Source organism: Hippocampus comes, unplaced genomic scaffold (assembly GCF_001891065.2).
Source record: "Hippocampus comes isolate QL1 unplaced genomic scaffold, H_comes_QL1_v1.1 scaffold104, whole genome shotgun sequence".
Taxonomy (NCBI): Eukaryota; Metazoa; Chordata; class Actinopteri; order Syngnathiformes; family Syngnathidae; genus Hippocampus; species Hippocampus comes.
In genome coordinates, this window is record NW_017806072.1 from 887,260 (window position 1) to 907,412 (window position 20,153).

Genomic DNA, 20,153 nt, shown 5'->3' on the forward strand with positions numbered 1-20,153 from the left:
GCGTTTGGAACATCATTTAAAACAAACAAAAAAAAAAAGAATGCAAGAAATGTGTGAGTTGTTGTAGGCTGAAAATGAATACAGTTCTCTGCACATCTTCATTGAGCCAGTACAGATTGTAAAACTTGGAAACTTTCTATTTTGCAGTGTAATCTTCGCCCACTAACCATTTTAGGTGTCACATGAATTGATTTGTAGATTAAACACAAACAAGTGTGCTGATGACAAAACCAATGTTGATTCATTTTAACCAAGGAGTTTTGGAAATATTCATATATAACTATGTATACACAAACTACAGTATAATGTGCAGTGTATATAAAAATTTAAAAAAATAAGTGGACACTCTACACACCTGTGTTGAAATGCAAGTTTTCGATATTTTTAGGGTTTATTACTATAACACACGAGACTCGTTGCACAAATGTGCATTCCCACTTACGTTGTACATAAGACAGAAATTGGTCAAGTGAGAACCATTCCCATTCATCATACCAGAAGTAAGGCCACTCCTGCCAATAATACAACCCCTGGCAAAAATGATTGAATCGTTTCATTTTCTATAAGGAAGAAAAAAAAAAAGCAGATCACAGACATGACACCAAACTAAAGTCATTTCGAATGGCAACTTTGTGGCTTGAATGAACACTTAAACAAGAAGAAATATGTGGTTTAACAGTTGTCTTGACCGGGGTGCCCAATAAGTTCTTGCCTCAGAATTGAGCAAGTCCATATATTTTTTTTCCCTTCTGCTTATGATAAAACAAGACTACCACGTGTTTTTTTGAACGTTTCTTACAGCCAGAAATTTGCCATTTAAAATGACTTTAGTTTGGCGTCATGTCTCTTCACTGCTTTTTCATTTCTACAAAATTAAAACAACCAAATGAACGTCCTCTGAGACTTGTGATTCCATACTTTTTTTTTTTTGCCAGGGATTGGACCAGTCCAGTCAACATTCGATACCCACTGTTGTAAATCCGAATAAAATTAAGCAAATTCACATGAACACCCAATGTGCTACTCCCATACCTAGTGTAAGAAGACAAACAAGGTAACAAGTTGTACTACATGACCAAAGTTTTAATTGTACACTACTGCAGCAGTTCACTGAACAGTACCGGATGTGCTAGTGCAGACCTTGATGACACTGACGAGTACGCGGACAACGGGGCGTGTGCGACAGCATCTAGTGCAGTGGGGTGTTTCAGATCTGGGATGACTCCAACCACAGTGAGGCGTACTTCACTCGCGCATGCTGAGAGTCCAGCTTCAGCAGGGCCGACACAGCCTCCTCGATCTTCGACAGCCACGCTCTCTGGACAACAAACATTCCACACGCAAGTATAATATGAGGTTCACGCCCAAGTGGCGCTTTTCATGTCATAGAACAAAGATTAGGATGGAGATTTGTGCATGGGGACAGTCCAGTTCCACTACAATCGCTGGAATAAAATACGATCCTCATTGCAATGGCAGAAAGGTATCCTTCAATAAACAACAGGGTACATTATCCAAAACATGCCCGGGTGGAGCTGAGCTGGAAAAAAACAAACGTCAGCAAATCTCCACAAAGCGTGCGGGTGAATGCAAATGAAGACAATGAAAAGATTCCAAATCCTATCCCTGAATTTACCTTAGAAGCCTCTGATGCAGCCTGCAGGACGAACGCACCAATACACTGCTGGTAGCGGTTCTGGTGCGTGATTATAAAAGAATGAGGCAATCCTGACGCTTTAAAAGAATGACAATGATATCCATTAAACGATGTAAACGTCACAACCAGCCTGATGCATATCGACACTCTTTTATTACTTGAGGCATTGAACTGATCGATGTTCCTGAGCTGGAGTCGGTCCAAAGAGACGGGCTGGTCGAGAACCGTGAAGGTGCAGCCTTCTTTTAGCAGCTGGTCCAGCTCCGGGTTCTGCGCCAAGCGCAGGGAGTTGGCTTCCGGTCCGATGGACCTCTGGGCACGAAGAAAATGTACAGTCGTGTTATGAAAACGGGGTTCAAATAGTCTGGGATTTTTCATTATTGTTATGTTTGATTTTCATTTGACTTTTGTTTTTTAAAATTCAGTTTGTTTTGTTAGTTTATAATTCATTTTTTATTTTTTTCAAAAATGCTTTGTTTTAGATTAGTTTTCATTCGTATTAGTTTTAGTTTTTTGAGGGTTTTTTTGTTTACAAGTATACCGAGTCTTTGTTGAGCGCAAGATAAAAAAAGAAAGTCACTAAGGATTTTATAACTCTCAAACAAGTGTTTGACCTTCTTTCTGTAAAGACATACAGCAACACCAAAATGAGTACAATTTAAATGAACACTGAAAGACAGTATGATATTTTCGCTATAAATATAGCATGTTCGTTTCGAGGTTTTTTTTTTTGTTGTTGTTTTAAATGCATTTTTGCTGATTTCGTAACTTTTTTCTGCTGTTTTTTGTCAACTATAATTTTGGTTGAGAAGGATAACAACAGGCGAATAAAGCTCAAAATTCTCCTGGGTTACAATAAATGTTCACAGGTGAAAGAAGAACAGATGTCAAAAAGTTCTCAAGAGAGTGGAGCTGTGGAACGCTACCTATGGAATAAAATGTCAAAGTGTTTCCAATAAAAACAGCTTCACTCCCTTTTAGTCTCGTGAGCACGACGACGACGCGCCTACACACCTTCTTGTTTCTCTTTATCTTGGTGATGAGCAAGAATTCGTCAAAGAGGAACACGTAGACGTCAATGAGCTTGGCATTTTCTGGAAGGGAGCCAAAGGAAGACGGCGTGAGAGCGCGTTCAAAACGCTCGCCCAAACGCGTCCGAGAAGCACACGGGCAGACCTATGAGCACCAGTTTGCCTTCGTGCAGCAGACTTCTGTGAGAAATGAGATTCTCCAGTGTCATGGGCTTCAGCAGATGCTTCACGGTCTGAAGAAAGAGAAGCAGCAGCAACATCAGAACTGCAAGCTGACATTTTGTGACCGTATCACGTCTGAGCTTTTTGTAAGAAGAAACAACAGAATGGGCTGGGAAGAAATGAAGAGTGATATCTGAGGTCACAGCCTGAGAAGAACAAGATTGGATCATGTCATCTGTATTATAAATACTGAATAGGGCTGAATAATTTAGCAAAATTAATTTAATTATAATTTTTTCCCTCGCGAATATTGCGATTTAAAACGCAGGTTTTTTTTCTTCACGAGCAATAAATTCGTCTCAATTCCAATCAACAATATCAGATTTATTCTACATAAATGTCCAGGTCTGAAAGATTAGGATTCCTCTAAAATAAAGGCGAATGAACAATGAATTAAGATGAAGGATAGATGATTTATCCACTTCAATTTTAGTTAACTTACAAAGGCTGACTTGCAAAATTCGACCAAACAAGTGTGGCGTAAACATAAGTCAGTCAATCAGATTACCGCTACAACAATCATGTAAACTAATCTGTGGCTTCATCCTTCTAACATTTCATTTTTCACAACACGATAAGTAAACGTGGACTACACTTAGCACTGCTTCGACAAACCATTGTTAAAAAAAAATGGAAAATAAAAACAAAAAACGAGCACACCTCACACTAAAGCCTACTGAAAGACCAAAATGTTTTTTTGTTTTTTTGTTTTTTGCATCCCAATGTGTTCAGCCCTAACAACGAATAGGTTTTCAAGAACTAATTCGAGCATGTTCCAAGATGGCCGCTCAAACGTTTCCAGTCGAGACGACCGGCATTCGGCATCACCGACCTCGGGGATGAAGGCCCGCTTGTCGCGCTCCCACACAGGCAGCCACACCAGCGCGTCTCTCAGCTGTTTGACCTTCTGGTAGTTGTCCAACCATTTCACCTTTCCCTCCAGGTCACCTTGGAGGGAAGACAATGACACTATTCACAATAATTACTTTCTACGACAAGTAACAGGGTTCCAATTACACGGGAAGTTCCCACGAAGGTTACTTGAGCCGCCCAAAGACACTCATCCGTCTGTGGAGGCCTTTTTATTTTGGTAAGCATTCATTACTTTGCCACTGTTGTGAAAGTGCTCGATATATTAAGATGTATTGTATTGTATTGTAAAAGCAAAGAGTCACGTTCATCTCACGCTTCTCCTTCAACACGGTTTTGCCTTGGTGATAACAAATGGATTTCTTTGGGTTTTTAGCACCACTTTTCCCCTAAATTAAGGAGCAGCCTCAACAAGCGCTGAAAAGGAGAACGTGAAACAAAAGGAGAACATCCGCCAGACGTGATGTGAAGCAAGACGGATCAAATGCAGGCTGCTTTTTTATTTTTATTTTTTACACTCATAAATCAATGTAACATTTTATTTATTCTGCTAATATTTTATTTTATAACGAAACAAATTAGATAAGTGAATAAAATAAACTGATAAAAATGTAACATTTAAAAGATGGCTCCATCAATGCAGCAAATATACATGACTCTTATGACGTAAATGTTCATTGGGCTGCATTAAGATTGGAGCGGCGTGCCAATCGTCAGATTTTTTTTTTTTTTTACTTTGAGTGAATACATTTGACGTGAGTGACCTTAAGAAAGTCTTCCACGAGATGGTGGCGATGAACGTCACAACAAAGTGTGAAGGTATGGCTAACCTGATGTTTGAACACAAATGGTGAAGCAACACATGAACACAGAGCATGTAACAATTATAACAGGCATACAATATACTATTTATGCAACTTAGCTGTGATGGTCTTCGTGTTTCCTTATCATCATATATTCAGTATGCATACAATATGCTGCCCCTTGGTGGCCAAGGCGCACATATCAGAAGGAGCAGCACAATGTCCACCGAGTTGAAGCTTGAAATCATACTGCAAAACTGTTTAATGTTTTACTGTACATATTTATGTTATTCCTGCATGTCATTTCTCTTATTAAAAAGAAAAGCTTAGAGGGCTGGATTAACGGCAGTACAATTCATTGGTAAAGGTTGATTTGCTATACGAATGATTGGAGTGATCAGCATTGCTACGGATCGAATGAAACATGGTCGTAGTGCTATTGGTTATTTAATTCGTTCACTGCCATTGACTTCTGTGGCGTTAATCGTCATCCAAAGCGTTGTCTTTCATCCACGTGAAGTGAAATTCAAGTTTATCAACTACTGTTATAGAGACCAGATGCCTGTAGATGGTGGCAGTGCAGCGCTTGCAATTTCAAACCAGCACAGCTTTTGAGAAGAAGAAAGATACATGGGGGTCTTTCGGCTTGTCCCGTCAATTATGAAGGAGAGAAAATGTAACATCGGGGAGGTCGGCCACGATTCGGCATGTCACATTCCAACAGAGTATGGATATGGATAGTACAAAGGGGTTATGTGTTGCAGTAGTTGGTAGCAAGTGTGTTTTTTGATCTTAAAAAAATGCTGCTATTCATGTAGTGAATGACGAACACCATGTTAAAAAAAAAAAAAAGCCACTGATGTTCAAATCAAGCCATATGTTGAGCGAGTGTCGCTCACAGTGCATTTCATTGGTGCACATCTGTGAATAAGTTATTTTGTTCCAGATGCCCTTGTTTTTGTGGTTTGACAAAATCCCGGGGCCATGTGTCAGTTTTCAAAATCCAATGCGGCCCCCTGAAAGCAAAAGTCCGCCCACCTGTGCTTTGGATGTCCTCGTGTACTTTGGTCCCATTTCGAACGCATTTCAAAATATCGGCGTGTTGGCTAGGGATGGTCGCTTGTCAAACACGGGTGTGAGACCACGCTGATAGATTAGAGCCGACTAAGCTTATAAAAGACGTACTCCACCTACCTACGGGGCACTCCTTGTTACCTCACCAGAGCAACTCTGACCTTCTTTAAGGGTTACGGGAAGTACTGCATGCAAATCAGCCTCTGCGGGGTGTGGCTTTTTTTTTTTTTTTTTTGCCCAACAGAAAAATGGCTAGGCCGCCGCTCAGCAAATACGTATTCGTCAGTGTTGCAATGGAGTGAGGAGGAGGAGGCCAAAATGTAGTATAAGTTTTAAGCATGTTTGCTAATGCTGTATTTAATGTTAGGCTAATATTTATAATAGAATAAAGTAAAATCCGATGCTTTTTTTTCCCCATTGCATCCAAAGCAGTGAGTCCACATTTGCCTTGTGTCCCAGAGCTCAGCACACCGCATTTAGAATTTTTTTTCCCTCCATTTTCTCTGTACAAGTTAAAAATCCACCTAAATCTTTCGCTGTCGCCACTCTAAAAAGCACGGCGCCACCCCCTCTCCGATTGGATGCCGCGTCCGTCATCAAGTGCCGCTCCGCGCCGGAATTGAACGTTTTTCAAATCTAGTCGGCAGCTGCCCCAATTGCTACGGATCGAATGAAACATGGTCGTAGTGCTATTGGTTATTTAATTCGTTCACTGCCATTGACTTCTGTGGCGTTAATCGTCATCCAAAGCGTTGTCTTTCATCCACGTGAAGTGAAATTCAAGTTTATCAACTACTGTTATAGAGACCAGATGCCTGTAGATGGTGGCAGTGCAGCGCTTGCAATTTCAAACCAGCACAGCTTTTGAGAAGAAGAAAGATACATGGGGGTCTTTCGGCTTGTCCCGTCAATTATGAAGGAGAGAAAATGTAACATCGGGGAGGTCGGCCACGATTCGGCATGTCACATTCCAACAGAGTATGGATATGGATAGTACAAAGGGGTTATGTGTTGCAGTAGTTGGTAGCAAGTGTGTTTTTTGATCTTAAAAAAATGCTGCTATTCATGTAGTGAATGACGAACACCATGTTAAAAAAAAAAAAAAGCCACTGATGTTCAAATCAAGCCATATGTTGAGCGAGTGTCGCTCACAGTGCATTTCATTGGTGCACATCTGTGAATAAGTTATTTTGTTCCAGATGCCCTTGTTTTTGTGGTTTGACAAAATCCCGGGGCCATGTGTCAGTTTTCAAAATCCAATGCGGCCCCCTGAAAGCAAAAGTCCGCCCACCTGTGCTTTGGATGTCCTCGTGTACTTTGGTCCCATTTCGAACGCATTTCAAAATATCGGCGTGTTGGCTAGGGATGGTCGCTTGTCAAACACGGGTGTGAGACCACGCTGATAGATTAGAGCCGACTAAGCTTATAAAAGACGTACTCCACCTACCTACGGGGCACTCCTTGTTACCTCACCAGAGCAACTCTGACCTTCTTTAAGGGTTACGGGAAGTACTGCATGCAAATCAGCCTCTGCGGGGTGTGGCTTTTTTTTTTTTTTTTTTTGCCCAACAGAAAAATGGCTATCCTGTTTGCAGCACAAACATGCCTTCCTAATCAGCAAGTTAAAATGGGTGAGGGCATGGCACCTGAGGTGCATTGGTCAATTCACCTTTTCATTAACAAGTACTTTCCAGGAATGGCGGCAAGCCTTACAAGAACACGCACGTCCTTGAATGAGAAACCGATCTGTCGTTTGTCTGAGTGGAGGAAGAGGAGGACGTGCTCACATATAGACATGTCCACTTGCTCCGCTATCGCCTGCGCATCCTTGCTTTCCTCTTCCGTGCGGAACCTCCTGGCGATGTTCCGTAGGAGCAGCGGGTAGCGGGTTAACCTCTGCAACGGCGCCACCAGCAGGTCGCGCAGTTGCAACCTGCGGCACTGGTTGTTGCCCTCGCACCACTGCGTGACAAAACGCAGAGAACGGCAGAAACAGTGTAAGAGCCGGGGCGCAGAGGTGATGCGTTACATCATTGAGAACAAATAGGAAGTAATATAATGAGTACGTCGGCAGGATGTTTGTAGCTTTCCTTTCAAGGTGCTCTCAGAATTAGAATACTTTATTGATTCCTGTGGGGGAAATTTGTGAGCTCTGACGCACATGCACAGTGTAAGTGCCCTCGTGTACCTTGACGTAAGACCCAAAGTCCTCTCTGGGCTTGAGGCTGTCCAGATAAAGCAAAGCTGTGGAGTAGTTGAGGCAGTACTTCTGCAAGGAGTGACATATGCTCTGCTGGAAAGCCTGCCAACAGAGCAATTCCACATCAGCTAGTACACGGCAGATAAACGCATCATAAAAAGCAGACGTGGGTAGCCTCCCAAAAAAAGAAAGAAAACCACACCAAGTTCACTGACAAAAGAGACATAAACTTGTGAAAATCAGCATTGCAGTATGTCTGAATTAAGTGAAAAAAAATTTTAAGAAACAAATCTGGCCTGGCTAAAAAATATTGGCACTGTAGCCTTAAATTAAATTGTAACAACAAAAACTATCTTAACTGGATGGCAAGGAAGCCGTGGCCAAGTGGGTTTCCCATGGTGAAGATCTTCACCATGGGAAACCCGGTTCAAGATCAACCTGCCTGGACACACAGCCGCAGTGCTCTTGAGCAAGACACCGACTGACACGTCAAACTGATTCCCGGGCACTCAAGTTGGCCCCCTGCTCAAGTGTTCTCCGATGGCTCAAATTTCATGTACATGACAAACCAAGATGGTTCTTATTTTCTTCTTCTATGAATACTTAATGTCCCTTTTGTCCCTGAGCTGACAACACAAGCGAAGAGTTATTCATGCCGTGAGAGTGCTTTGTTGGAGGTCTGCTGTCTAATTATGTGCTATTGTGTTTGCAAAGAAATAAAATGTATGATACAGCGCGGTTGAACATTTGTGCTAATCTAAGAGAAATTGTTAACCCTAAAATGCCATTCGTATCATATTTGATACATGCAGTTTCATTATGCAACTCATTCTTGACAGGACATTAAATCATCTGTTTCAAATTTGATACTGCAGGTTTAAAAATGATTTTCCCCAAATTTTCAGTTTTTGATGTAATCTACATAATGCTTATAAATGTGATACAACAAATATCTAAAACAAAATAATATGGCAAAAATATTTTTGTGAATTTTGTTCTTAGGGTTAATGAACATCTCAGTTCCCAAAAATCAGATTTTTCTGGCTATTCCTTGATGGGTCAGGCATTAAAGGTTTAAATTAATACCTTTTGGCATAAAGACCAATCTTAGGATGATACAGCTCATCTTATGGATACCATCAGGTTGTACAAGGTCAATGTAAGGGTGTAGTCACGAATGGTATGTTCTCCAAACTGACAACACTCATGTCTGAAATAATTTGAGCTTGTCTAATTGAAGCTTTCTCCTTACCAGCAGCCTTACGTGTAACGTAATGATTTTTTTTTTCATCACAACTAATTGTTTCCAAGCAAAGCAAGTAACTGCTGGCACGCAGTTCCTCATCCCTCACTTGAATGCTGTGTGGCATTGTTGTCTGGCTGCCACACCGTGTCAACTCACCCCGTGGAAACTAACGCATGTGGCTGATATATTTGAATAGAGTCCACGACATCAAATGCTTTAGGGAGAGGCCCGTGAGAAGCCATGAGTCACTGCAAAGCCTTTCTTTGCTACGTGACTCAATGGGGGCATTTTATTTGTCAAGGTTGAGCTGCACCTACTGCTTGCCTAGTGAAATCAGAATTTGTTTTGGTCCAGCAAAGAGACAAAAAAATGTTGATGTGAAATGTTTGGCTAATATGTAAGGAGATCTAGAAATGAAGGAGTGACAGTGGACTGGCATCTTACGTTGCTCAAGAGCTCCAGCAGAGCGGCTTGGTTACCATCGGCGATGCCCAACGAGTCCTTGATGACGCGCAGCAAGTTGTTAAGGAAGCCAAAGCTCACCTGCAATGAAAGACATGGCGTGACTGTCCAGTAGTGACGATGTACTTTATACACATTACATTGCACAGCGAAAGACATGGCGTGACTGTCCAGTGACGATGTACTTTATACACATTACATTGCACAGTACAAAGACATGCCTGTTGTTGCATCAAGATTCTACTATTTCTTTTTGAATCACAATCAGCAAATGAGCGGTAAATAAAAGCCCGAGTTTACATGGCATCCATCCCGGGGTGTCTCACGCACGACATTGCGAGTTACGGTCAGACGTCTCGACATCTCATGTTGTTTCTGAGCTGAGGGAGGCGAGTGTTGCAATTGTTTTTGACGAACAAAAGCCAAACGCCACACAAGAGACTGATAACGTGACGGGCTGATGATTTATTGAAGTGATACGTGCAAAGTTATTGGGCCCGTCTGCTGTGCTGCCGTTTAAGCTCACCAAGCAAAGCTCACTGAGGTTGGCAAACAGCCTCCAGGCGTCAATGTCAGCCAGGCAGGTTCTCATCTGAAGGTTCGTGAGTGTCGCCAAAAACACCTGAACGCAACAAAAGAGTCCCGACGGACAATCGGCTTAGACAGACAACCAAAAGACTTCAGCATCAGGAATTCAGAGGGGAAAATGTAAAGAACAAAGCAGCAGGTGTCGGGTTTTTATTTCGGTTTGGTGTGTTTATTTATGCTCCTGCGTGCGTATTTGGGCGTGCGGGAGGAGCTATTGTGTGGTGAAAAATCACCTCTTTGAGAACCATGAGCTGATCCAGGAAGTAAACACACTCGCTGGTGAACAGCTCCCAGATGGCCTCTTGTCTTTTAAAGCCCAGAGGGTCAGAGGTGGCGCTCCACTGGGACGACTGGTCCTGCAGGAACTCTGCTACGGAGTAGTCCTGCACAAAAAGTACCGAAAGCTAGCACGGTTCATGCTGAGAAATTAGTTTCAAGATCGGAGTGACAGAATGGCAAGAAAGCGCTTTGGTGTAAAACACGGATCGCATTCTGTGATGTTTTTCCCACCGTGGGGATCCACTCAAGCGTGCGCAGTGCGTAGTGATATTTATATGCTGCAGGGTTACCGCCAAGAAAAGCAGGTTCTTGCACAAACTTGTTATTTCAGAGTAGCAGGTTCCACACTGATTCTATTTGGATTAGAAATCTGGATGTGTTATCCTCTCAATGTGAATAATGCATCGAGTGAAACAAAAAAAAAAAAAAATCCCTCGCAGCACAGTGAAGACATATTTACACAACAAATAGCACGGTGCTTCGGCTGCTGCTGACAGAGGACATTTCTCACCTTATATTTCTGAAGGTCAGAGTTCCGCCAGTCCTGGATTTGGACTGTTGAGAGATATCCTTCAATATCCGACACCGACGTGCTTGTTTGGGACTTCCCTTTTGTCTGAAAATTAAAAAGGCATAACTGAAAAAAATAAAAGTGTTATTGTGTGCGTGTTTCTTTTTGAGTGTGTGTGTGTGTGTGTGTGTGTGTGTGTGTGTGTGTGTGTGTGTGTGTGTGTGTGTGTGTGTGTATCACAAGCAAAAAAGTTTAACCAAAGCAAAAATGCGGTAGCGTGCGGCTGTGCGCATTCAGGCCCAGCCTTGCATGATCAAAAATTAAACGAATCAATTTGGCTCAACTTCTACACTGGGCATTTCCCCCAATTGCAAACTCTGCGAGAGGAAAAAGGGGATGAGGAACCATATTAATCTGCTTTGTTAAATGGGTCAGGGGACAATGTTGAAACCGCAACAAACACACACGCACACATCAAAAGAAACCGTGAACACAACAGCTGCTAAACCACAAATAAGACTTACTGTGCTTCGCCTTGAAAAAGGCCACTTTGACTTCTTTGTGTCTGCAAAAACACACAAAAGAGTGACGATCACAAAGGGAAATGAATGTGAAACTAAACAATGTGCTGGCAAACTGTAGTTACAAATGAGTTGGCCGATGTGAGAGAGCTCCTTGGTTTGATGGGATTGAAAGGTGACAAGCTAAAAATGCTTTACAAATCATGACTCAAATACATCTGGGGACACTTTTAGCAGCACGCACCTCTGTTGTACAAATGCTAAAGTCGACAGCTGCGATGATTGATCTTAACTGGCAGATTAAGACGAGAGATATGTGGACTGACATGTTGTGAGGAAGCATATAAGTGAAAGCTATCTTTGGTATTCTGGCCAGATGGTGTGACAAAGTACAGTACAAATGGGAGGATTTTTTTTTTTTTTTTTAATATACATACCAGAAAAGTTGTTTAGTATGTCAGCTGCGCCATTGGATACAAACAGATCTCCGGGTGAAACATCCAAGCCAGGTAAACTGACCACTACGGAGCTCCGCCTCCTTTCCTCCAGCCTGAAGTAGACAGAAAAACCACCAGTAAATGAAGAATGAATTGTCTCATAACTCAATAACATAATGATTCATGCCTTTGGATTCGTTTTGTAACATTTATATAAGCAATCTCGCTTTGATAGAGACAATACTTCCTGTACGTCAGGAGGAAATAACTAAATTCCATGTTATCATTCTTCTTGAAATGCCAGTGAAATGCCATCTGCGCTGCGCAGCAAATTGGCCATTTACGACACATGCGGGAGGGCAAAAATAAACACCAAATTGTATGTTTCTGGCCTTTTGACAGTGGCAACCTTGTCAAAGTTTCACTCCATTTGTGTCAAAAGAGACACGCGACGATTGTGGAGCACTTCTCATCCTCTTGTTCCCTTTTCAGCTAACTACCAAGGCATGTCAGGGGGGGAAGAAACCCCCCAGAGGTGTAGCAACAAAGCTCATGGTGTTACTGCTGCTGTGATTAAGGGAGAGATAAACCTGAGCAGAGAACAACTCAAGTAATTGAGTCGTGCTGTGCAGTAAACGCCACTCACATATACAGCAAGACCAACAGGTTGGGTTTGGTATTTTATTTATTTATTTGTTTATCTATTTATTTATTTATTTTACTTTTTTCTTTACATTTCCACAAACGTTATAGTTGCAACTTGCAAAACATACGACAATGTGTTTTTTTTAATTGGCCCACTGGAAAGTGTGTTAGGGTACCTAAAGGGTGATGCTGATTGCCAGTCAATCACAGGAAGGTGCCACTACATGAGCAATAACTGACTCCTCTGTCCCTCAATCTATCTACACAGCAAGCGGACAGGCTGGTTCTGAAGTAAAGGTTCTTCTTGCAGCAGCGTGCCATGTCGTGACAGCTGGCCAGTAACACTTGACAGCTCGTGTGCTTTCACTTCCGAACACCGATAAAAATGTTCCGGGCATCAGAACTGATGAAAGCAGACCATTGTTTCAAGTACGCTGTAAACATCCTTCATTAAAGCGACTTCACTGAACGTCGAATCCATCACAAAGCTCCACTTAGACACTCTAGTTAGTGTCGATGACAGCAAACGTAAGAGGAAGTACAAGAACGACAGACACCCCTGGCTCGCCTCGGCCCGTGATAAAATGCAAAACAGCAGTGGTCCTTTTTTTTTTTCCCCCTTCCTCGTAGCACACAATGAGATCTGAGGTTACATGTCTGCAGTTGAGCTTGCTCAACTGTCAAACAAGCACAAATGCCCACAGGCGGAAATCAGAGCATTCGCGTAGGTTCGTGGCATTCACCCTAGTCAAACTTCCACAGTGATCCATCCTTTCAGGTAAAGTAATACCAAATCAACCTGAAAGGAGATGATAGCGAGTGGGCAGCAGCACACAAGCTTGCAAGAAGGGCACCAACACTGCCCGCAAACCAGGTCAGAGCGTGTGGGCGCGCCTCATTCCGCAGCATCCTCATAATGACATGCTGTTGCTTTGTGTCCAATCAGAAAGCCTCCTCTGTGTCCACTGAGGGCCCTTGTAAAAATGGGCGCTTTGTCCCCTTGCGCTACAGGAGAAATAATGATGCACGAAAACAAAACTCGCACCGCCGATGCCTTTGCAGGGCTCGGCCACGGGAAGAGGCGTAGTGTGCCAACGTGTAATTAAAGAGACAATAGCTGCCTAATTATCCTGCCAGGCAACAGCCCAGCCGCCCATCGGGAGGGGTGTGGGTGGCACTAAGAGAAAACGGCATTAATGAGGGTTTGTCTAGTCCGCACAGAACCATGGGACTCTCAAAACTTAACTGCGCCCCACTAACCAAGACAGGAGTGACAAAGAAAGCTCAATGGGGCTCCTTAGCTCAGAGATCCCCCCCTCTTCTCCCTCATGCTTGTTCACGGGCGCCCAATGACATCAGGCAAGGCCCGAAAGTGTTGGAACAAGATGGGGCCGATTAGGTTTTTGTGGCGACGTCCAGTCATAACAGAGCCAGCTCATCGGGACAATTAGAGACTCTTCAATAGGAGGGAAGAAGGCTTGTGTTCGTACATGCCTCATATTAAAAAAGGGGTCGCCTCAAAAGGCGGGGAGGGGGCGGGGGGAGATGATGCTGACTCAGCATGCAAAACACTCACCTATTCGGGTGTTGCTCCTTCTCCTGCAAAAAAGAAAATAATAATTACAATAATAAAATAAATAATGCAATCACAGACAAATGTCAAGATCAAATTTGAATGACCACCAAGTTTGAAGCTTTCAAAGAAATATATCCCCTTTTTTTTCTTTTTTTTAATGAATATGCCATTATCGGGATAATTAAGGAAAAAAAAGTAGCAACCCCTTGCGAAGTGAGAAAATAAAAGACCAGAAGATTTATCAAGACATGCGCCAATGCTTTTTCATTGGCTCACGTGCCAGAACGCAGGGTTTGGTGGAAATCACTCACGTATTTTTATTTTTTTGCCTAATCCTACAAACAAACAGCGAAGAAAACAACCTTGCCAGAAAAAACAAAAAAAACCTGCGCTGGCTTTGTCTTCCACAGCACTCGGCATTCCACAGCCGACGCAGAGTGCTCTTCTTGCAAAGGTCGCCATTATATCACTTTCAAACACATTCAAATTTGAAACACTGTTTTAAGTGGTCGCTCAGCTTCAAAAGCTTCACGCTATCTCAGGAGAATGCCCGCACCCCATTGAGAATGCGGCGGGTTGAATAGCAGGAGCTGATGAAAAGATCTGCCATTATCTTCTTCCATCGCTCACTGACCCCTCTATTATTAGGTGACTGCTGACTGCCGCGAACGGGGGCCCAGGGAGAGCACTTCCCAGGCCTCGGCGAGCAGCGGGCTCGGCCCGAGCTGTCAGTGCATGTAACTGCTGATTCATTGGCTGTCAAAAGCTTGCACTGTGGATGACCACCGCAGGGGGCAAGGAAGAATGAGCCCGATCGGACTTCCACAAGGAAGGAATGTGTAACAATTTAATTGACAGGCTGGGGATTAAAATCCACACCGGAATACACCACATATAGCGGCCAGAGTCTAATGATGGCATCGAGATGGCATTTTTTTTTTTTAAAGGAAACATGATGCTCTCCCCACCCCACCAGAACTGAAAAACAAATCCCAGAGGTATTATGAACATGCTTGGAACATCATCTGATCAAAACACACTCATGATCAAGAAACTTCTCAGCCTCTTTTGAAAAAATATAATCAGCATTTTTGGAGGGGGCAGTCCTGTTTCATGCAAGTGAGCCACTGCTCACCCCCCCCCCAACAGGGGGCACGCCAACGTCAAGTACGACTCCTGTTGCCATGACTTGAATTAAGCAGAATGTCGACTACGCAGACAGCACTTCCTTACCAAATGGCTCTCGTCAATTAGTGCTGACTTCAAAATCAGAATCTGATTTATTCACTCACTGGAAGTTATCGTTTAGTCTTGACATGAACGAGGCTTCAATGCTGGAAAGCTGGCCACTTCTGCCAGTGCGTCACTACTGGTGTATGACTTCGTGTGATGGGTTAAAAGCAATTTGTGTGTTAAATTGCTGGTGACGGAAAGAATTCCAAATGCAGTTCTTCAATTTGAAGCAATGCTTTTAAAAAAACTTTCGTCACCTGCAATGGTTTCCACTGCACTGGCAGCAGAGCTCAGGTATGCCGTGTGCAATGCTCCCATTTCATGGTCATAGTAATTTTTTTTTCATCTATCTATGCCAGAGATGTAGTGAGAGGCAGAGCAATTAAATTCTCTTCAAGTAGATGGGAGACTGTACTATGAACCTGTTTCTCCACCTGTTGCCATTCATACAACAAAGTAATGGCTTCCTGCGCGTAAATCAGCTTTGTGTTCAGCTAAACAGTCCAAAATTCCACACTAAGTACATTTGTGAGTAAACTGAGACGAGATTATCATTTCAATGTATGTATACTTTGGGAGAGATTTGTTTGGTGTTTGTGTCCTGAGACTTTTCGAATGTAAAATATGCATCTTGACTCAAAAGTTGGCAAAGGCTTGTCTAGCGGTATGGCTGGAATATGCTAATTAGTTTCATGTCCCATGCACCAGTTACGGTTAAGCCAGAATTACTTTTGGTGTTCGGGCGAAAAATTTTACTGCTGGAGGAAGAGAGACTGGAATTAAAAAAAAAAAAAAAAAAAAAAGACAGAGCCTACTGATGTCACCAACCAAAGCGGTTGACCCAACCTTTTTTTTTTTTTTTTTACATACAAAAATGCCACCACTCACCTGTAATTCACTATCGGGAAATCCAAAACCTTTCATAACAGTAGGATGAGCACTGCGACATTGTGGCTTCATGGAAGCGATACCATTGTCGAAGGTCTTTGATCTATGTGATCTGGTTCTCTGTCGGCCACAGGATGAAATTGGCGGATGCTCATGACAGATCTGGCCACCAGCGGCGAGGGGAGACTTTACTCTGTGTAAAGGTGATGATAGGCATGCCATGGAGGGCTCCTCCTGGGTACTCCCCATCCTTGCAGGATCCTGGGAGTCCAACACGGGACGCCGGGTGCTCCTCATCCTCCTCAAGGTCGGAGAGGTGGAGATGCGGCCGGGAGCCTGCCGATCGAACTGGAAGAAAGGTGCGACCATGCCATCATGATCAAGCAAAGGTGGATGCCTCAGCTTGGAGTGTGTCCGTGTGAGAGCCATGTGCATCAACACTGGACTGCTGGTTTGACACTCCTTGTGCTCAAAAGGCTCCCGATCCGTTTGTGTCTCTGCATTGACCACACCTGTGGCGACCACTTCATTTTCCACCCATTCAATGTAACTCCAGTCCATCTTCTTTTCAACATTCTGGTCTTTGTCTTTCATCACATCATGCTTCATTGTAGACATTTTAGCCTCAAAGGCATCGTAGTGCAGCAGGTTTTCAGAAAGTGTGAGGTTTTGGGGCTTGGATGCTTTGCCTCCTCTGATTAAAAGGTCAGATCCTGCGGCATTCCAACACAATTCACGCCCAGACCTCTGGAGATCCTGGGGAATAAAAGTGAGGAGAAGGGGGGCGGTTACTCGAGTCAATGTGTAGGCAAAACAGAAACTGTCTTAAAGGCCTACTATTCTTCTGAACAGGACGTTGTAAGGGCACTGAACATTCAGAATTCTCGTGAGGCAACTTTTCATGGTTATTTTTACCAAGTCTTCTCAACGGTGGCAGAAGGCAACCAAGTGGATTACAATGTTTATTTCATCTGACGATGGCGCAACACAAAAAGAGTCTCAGTCCCAGACAGGGTTGCATGCTCGCAGTTAGTTCACATCCGTGAACGCTCCGCAGTGTGGTGTACTTGCAAGCTACGTCGAGTCAGTTTCACGGCTATTGTCGCCACATTATCATTGTTTCCTTTCAAACCGAGCCACCTGCTACGGGCTCCTCCACGAGGCAACAAAGGAACTCCGCGACGTCTTCTCAACGCGTCACTCACAATCCGCGCTAATGGACAATCGGCGCGCCCGGCACACGAGCTCATTACAGTGCAACCGAGTCAGGTGTACTTACATACGTGGAAACGTAACTGCCGAAACGTGAACCAAGTGGTCGCCGGCGGGTAAAGTGAGGAAACGTGACCGGGGAAGGGGGCGTCCTGATCGGCTGGTACAGCCTAAAAGCCGAAGCGGCCCGAATAAAATCCTCCCGAAGATGAAATCAAAGAAAAGGGAAATAAACAGTCTCGGTGCGTCTGTGGTCATCCGTCAAACGAAACGACAACATCAAAAATGAAGAAGCAGGGGCTCTTGATGACGTGAGGGCGTGGAGACTTAGGCAAGCCAAGTTGGTGTAAGGTGCGTCTGTACAGCGCCTGTATGGAAACATCGGGATATACCGTGAGCGCGCACGCGCTCTCATTCAAGTATAAACTTGATCGTTTGCTTCTTCAATCAAGTGCTAACCATAATCAGTTTTACTGGCACAACATTCCTTATTATTATTGAAAGTCTTTTTTTCAAGCGGTACCAGTGCCAGCTGCAGTGCAGCAGTTGAAACTCAAGAGTTGTTCTTAAAACAAGCGTTTAAAATGTTTTTGTTCACTGGTTTAAAATAGCGGACGAGTGTTTTTATTTCAAACACGTTCAGCAGGTGACTCACCTTGTTTGTGTACAATATGAACACTAGGGGGAGACGTAGGTCAAGTATTAAGACCTATTGCAATGCTGGACTTGAGAAGCTTCATATCCTAAAGTATAAATAGGATAAAACATCAATCAACATTGAGCCCCCACCCCTTCCCCCCTTTTGGCTTGTCCGGTTGGGAGTGACCACAACGCGTCATTCTTCTCCATCCAAGCCTTATTCTGCATCCTTCTCTGCAACATATGCCCTCACGTCTTTCTTCGCCACATCAGTCAAACTTCTCTTATCTCTTCCTCCAGCTCTGTTGCCTGTCAGCTCCATCCTTATTATCCTTCTACATACCCGTTATCTCTCCTCTGAACGTACCATCTAAGTCGGGTCTATCTAACTTTGTGTCCAACATATCTAACATCTAATGTGGTCACTCCCAAATAGAACTCTACCATTGTCAGCTCAGCCAAAAAAAAAAAAAAAGTTTATTTCATCAGTCCTACCATTTAGCAAAGTAGTTCCCCTTCATGATCACTGAATCATGCATCTGTACTATTTAGGCTGCATATATTAACACATCGGTGGCACGGTGGATGCCTGGTTAGCAGGTCCGCCTTACAGTGCAGAGGTGCAGGGGTCCGAGCTTCCTGTGTGGAGTTTGCATGTTCTCCCCATACTCGTGTGGTTTTTCTCCAGCTACTGGGGTTTCCTCCCCCATTGCAACAACATGCATGATTTATTTGACTTATTTATTCATTTTTGCAGCAACATACACCTGCTTAAAGAAAATGTCAATTATTGTCCCATAGTGCCCTCGAATTTCTTTTAAAAAATGCAAATTGTGTAAACAGGAAGCACAATTCCACAAAATTCAAACAATATTAGTTATGTAACCACACTTGCCCCACTAACACACAAAAGAGACTCCAGTTTGTGCGATTGCCTGTTGATTATGCCGACTTTTATTGTGTATGCCGATGCATTTACGATCACATCCACATTTTAAGAAGTGACAAGTGAAATATCAGGTAAAAATAAGAATTGTCCTCTAGCAAATGGTATAGATGAAATTATCTTTCACTTCCCCAAGTGCAAAAATCATACAACTTATGTCCCTTTGGCACTGACCAGAAATGTTGTGTTATGGTAAGTATATAGGACCCCAATGCAGAGACTAAGATGGGAGCAATTCAGAAAAAAGGTCGGTTTATTTTACTTCATGAATTGTCAGGCTCTGGAGATAGGAGGCTGGGTGGCACAGTGGTTCGAGCAGTCAGGTAAGGCAACGCAAGACCTAAACAGTAGGGGAGACAACAAGTTAGAATCCAAAAATAGACAAAGCACAAGAAAAAGTGGTCTTCCAAACAGGAGTGTTTACCAAGAATGATGCAATATTCCAACAGAGGTTTGGAGTGAGGGTTGGAGTCTTGCCTGTTGCTGCATTCCTTGCGGAGAATCAGGTGTGCTTCATTCTGCTGGAGGTGGAGCCACACACCTTGCAAAAACACAAGAAGGGAAACAGAACACCAACACTGAGCCCTAACACTACCTACCCCTTCGAAAGCCTCCACCCGCCATCCTATGGGTCTTGTCAGGGTGCAAAGCGTAAAAGTCATCCAGAAGACTAGGATCCAGACCCAGGGAGCGGATCACCCATGAGTAGTGATGGGTAAAATAAAGCCACTGGGGTATTGCTTCAGCTAAAGGTTCATCACTCAATGCTTCATTCACATTACTGTAGTTCTCTACTGACATCTGCTGTACAGTGGCAAGTAGAGCAGATAAAATCGCGAAATGCTTTTAACTATGATGAAAGAATGTGCCAAAATTAAAGCTTCATGAATCATTGAGGCTCTTCAGCAAATCGGTTTGCACATGATTTTATGCAATCTTGCTTCATTTGGTCTACGGTGCCATCAAGCAGTAAACTGTACGTATACTGTACGCAGAATGAAATAAAATTGTAGGTGTAACAGTGACTAAATGACCGTAAGTAGCAGTATTGCAATTTTAGCAGTAGGTTTCTAGTGCAAATATGGAATAAGGAATAAAAATAACAGTGAGAAC

At 43.2% G+C, this 20,153-nt stretch overlaps 1 protein-coding gene across 3 annotated transcripts; it reads right to left on the bottom strand.

The window, feature by feature from the left end:
• Positions 1 to 372: 372 nt before the first annotated feature.
• Positions 373 to 20,153, bottom strand: plekhg7 (pleckstrin homology domain containing, family G (with RhoGef domain) member 7). Of its 3 annotated transcripts, XM_019893953.1 has the most exons (19): positions 19,640 to 20,153; positions 19,465 to 19,561; positions 17,523 to 17,823; positions 16,244 to 16,999; positions 14,123 to 14,145; positions 11,902 to 12,014; positions 11,468 to 11,508; positions 10,944 to 11,048; positions 10,387 to 10,536; positions 10,092 to 10,187; positions 9,548 to 9,646; positions 7,846 to 7,959; positions 7,445 to 7,619; positions 3,743 to 3,858; positions 2,834 to 2,921; positions 2,672 to 2,751; positions 1,816 to 1,969; positions 1,637 to 1,734; positions 373 to 1,318 (listed from the first exon to the last, which is right to left on the bottom strand). In XM_019893953.1, the coding sequence occupies exons 4-19, from the start codon at positions 16,859 to 16,861 to the stop codon at positions 1,208 to 1,210; spliced, it is 2,181 nt and encodes a 726-aa protein (XP_019749512.1). In that variant the 5' UTR covers positions 16,862 to 16,999; positions 17,523 to 17,823; positions 19,465 to 19,561; positions 19,640 to 20,153; the 3' UTR covers positions 373 to 1,207. The 3 variants fall into 3 exon arrangements, with proteins under 3 accessions (XP_019749512.1, XP_019749511.1, XP_019749513.1); XM_019893952.1 differs by having other exon boundaries at positions 19,465 to 20,153; XM_019893954.1 differs by lacking the exons at positions 19,465 to 19,561; positions 19,640 to 20,153 and adding an exon at positions 18,111 to 18,207.

Excerpts from the sequence above, each read along its gene's own strand:
- plekhg7 (XM_019893953.1), bottom strand. The coding sequence starts at position 16,861 with ATGTCTACAATGAAGCATGATGTGATGAAAGACAAAGACCAGAATGTT. Across the intron at positions 10,537-10,943 it reads CTGACCTTCAGAAATATAAG|GACTACTCCGTAGCAGAGTT; the intron begins GTGAGAAATGTC and ends CTTTTTGTGCAG. Across the intron at positions 7,960-9,547 it reads TGCTGGAGCTCTTGAGCAAC|GCTTTCCAGCAGAGCATATG; the intron begins GTAAGATGCCAG and ends CTCTGTTGGCAG.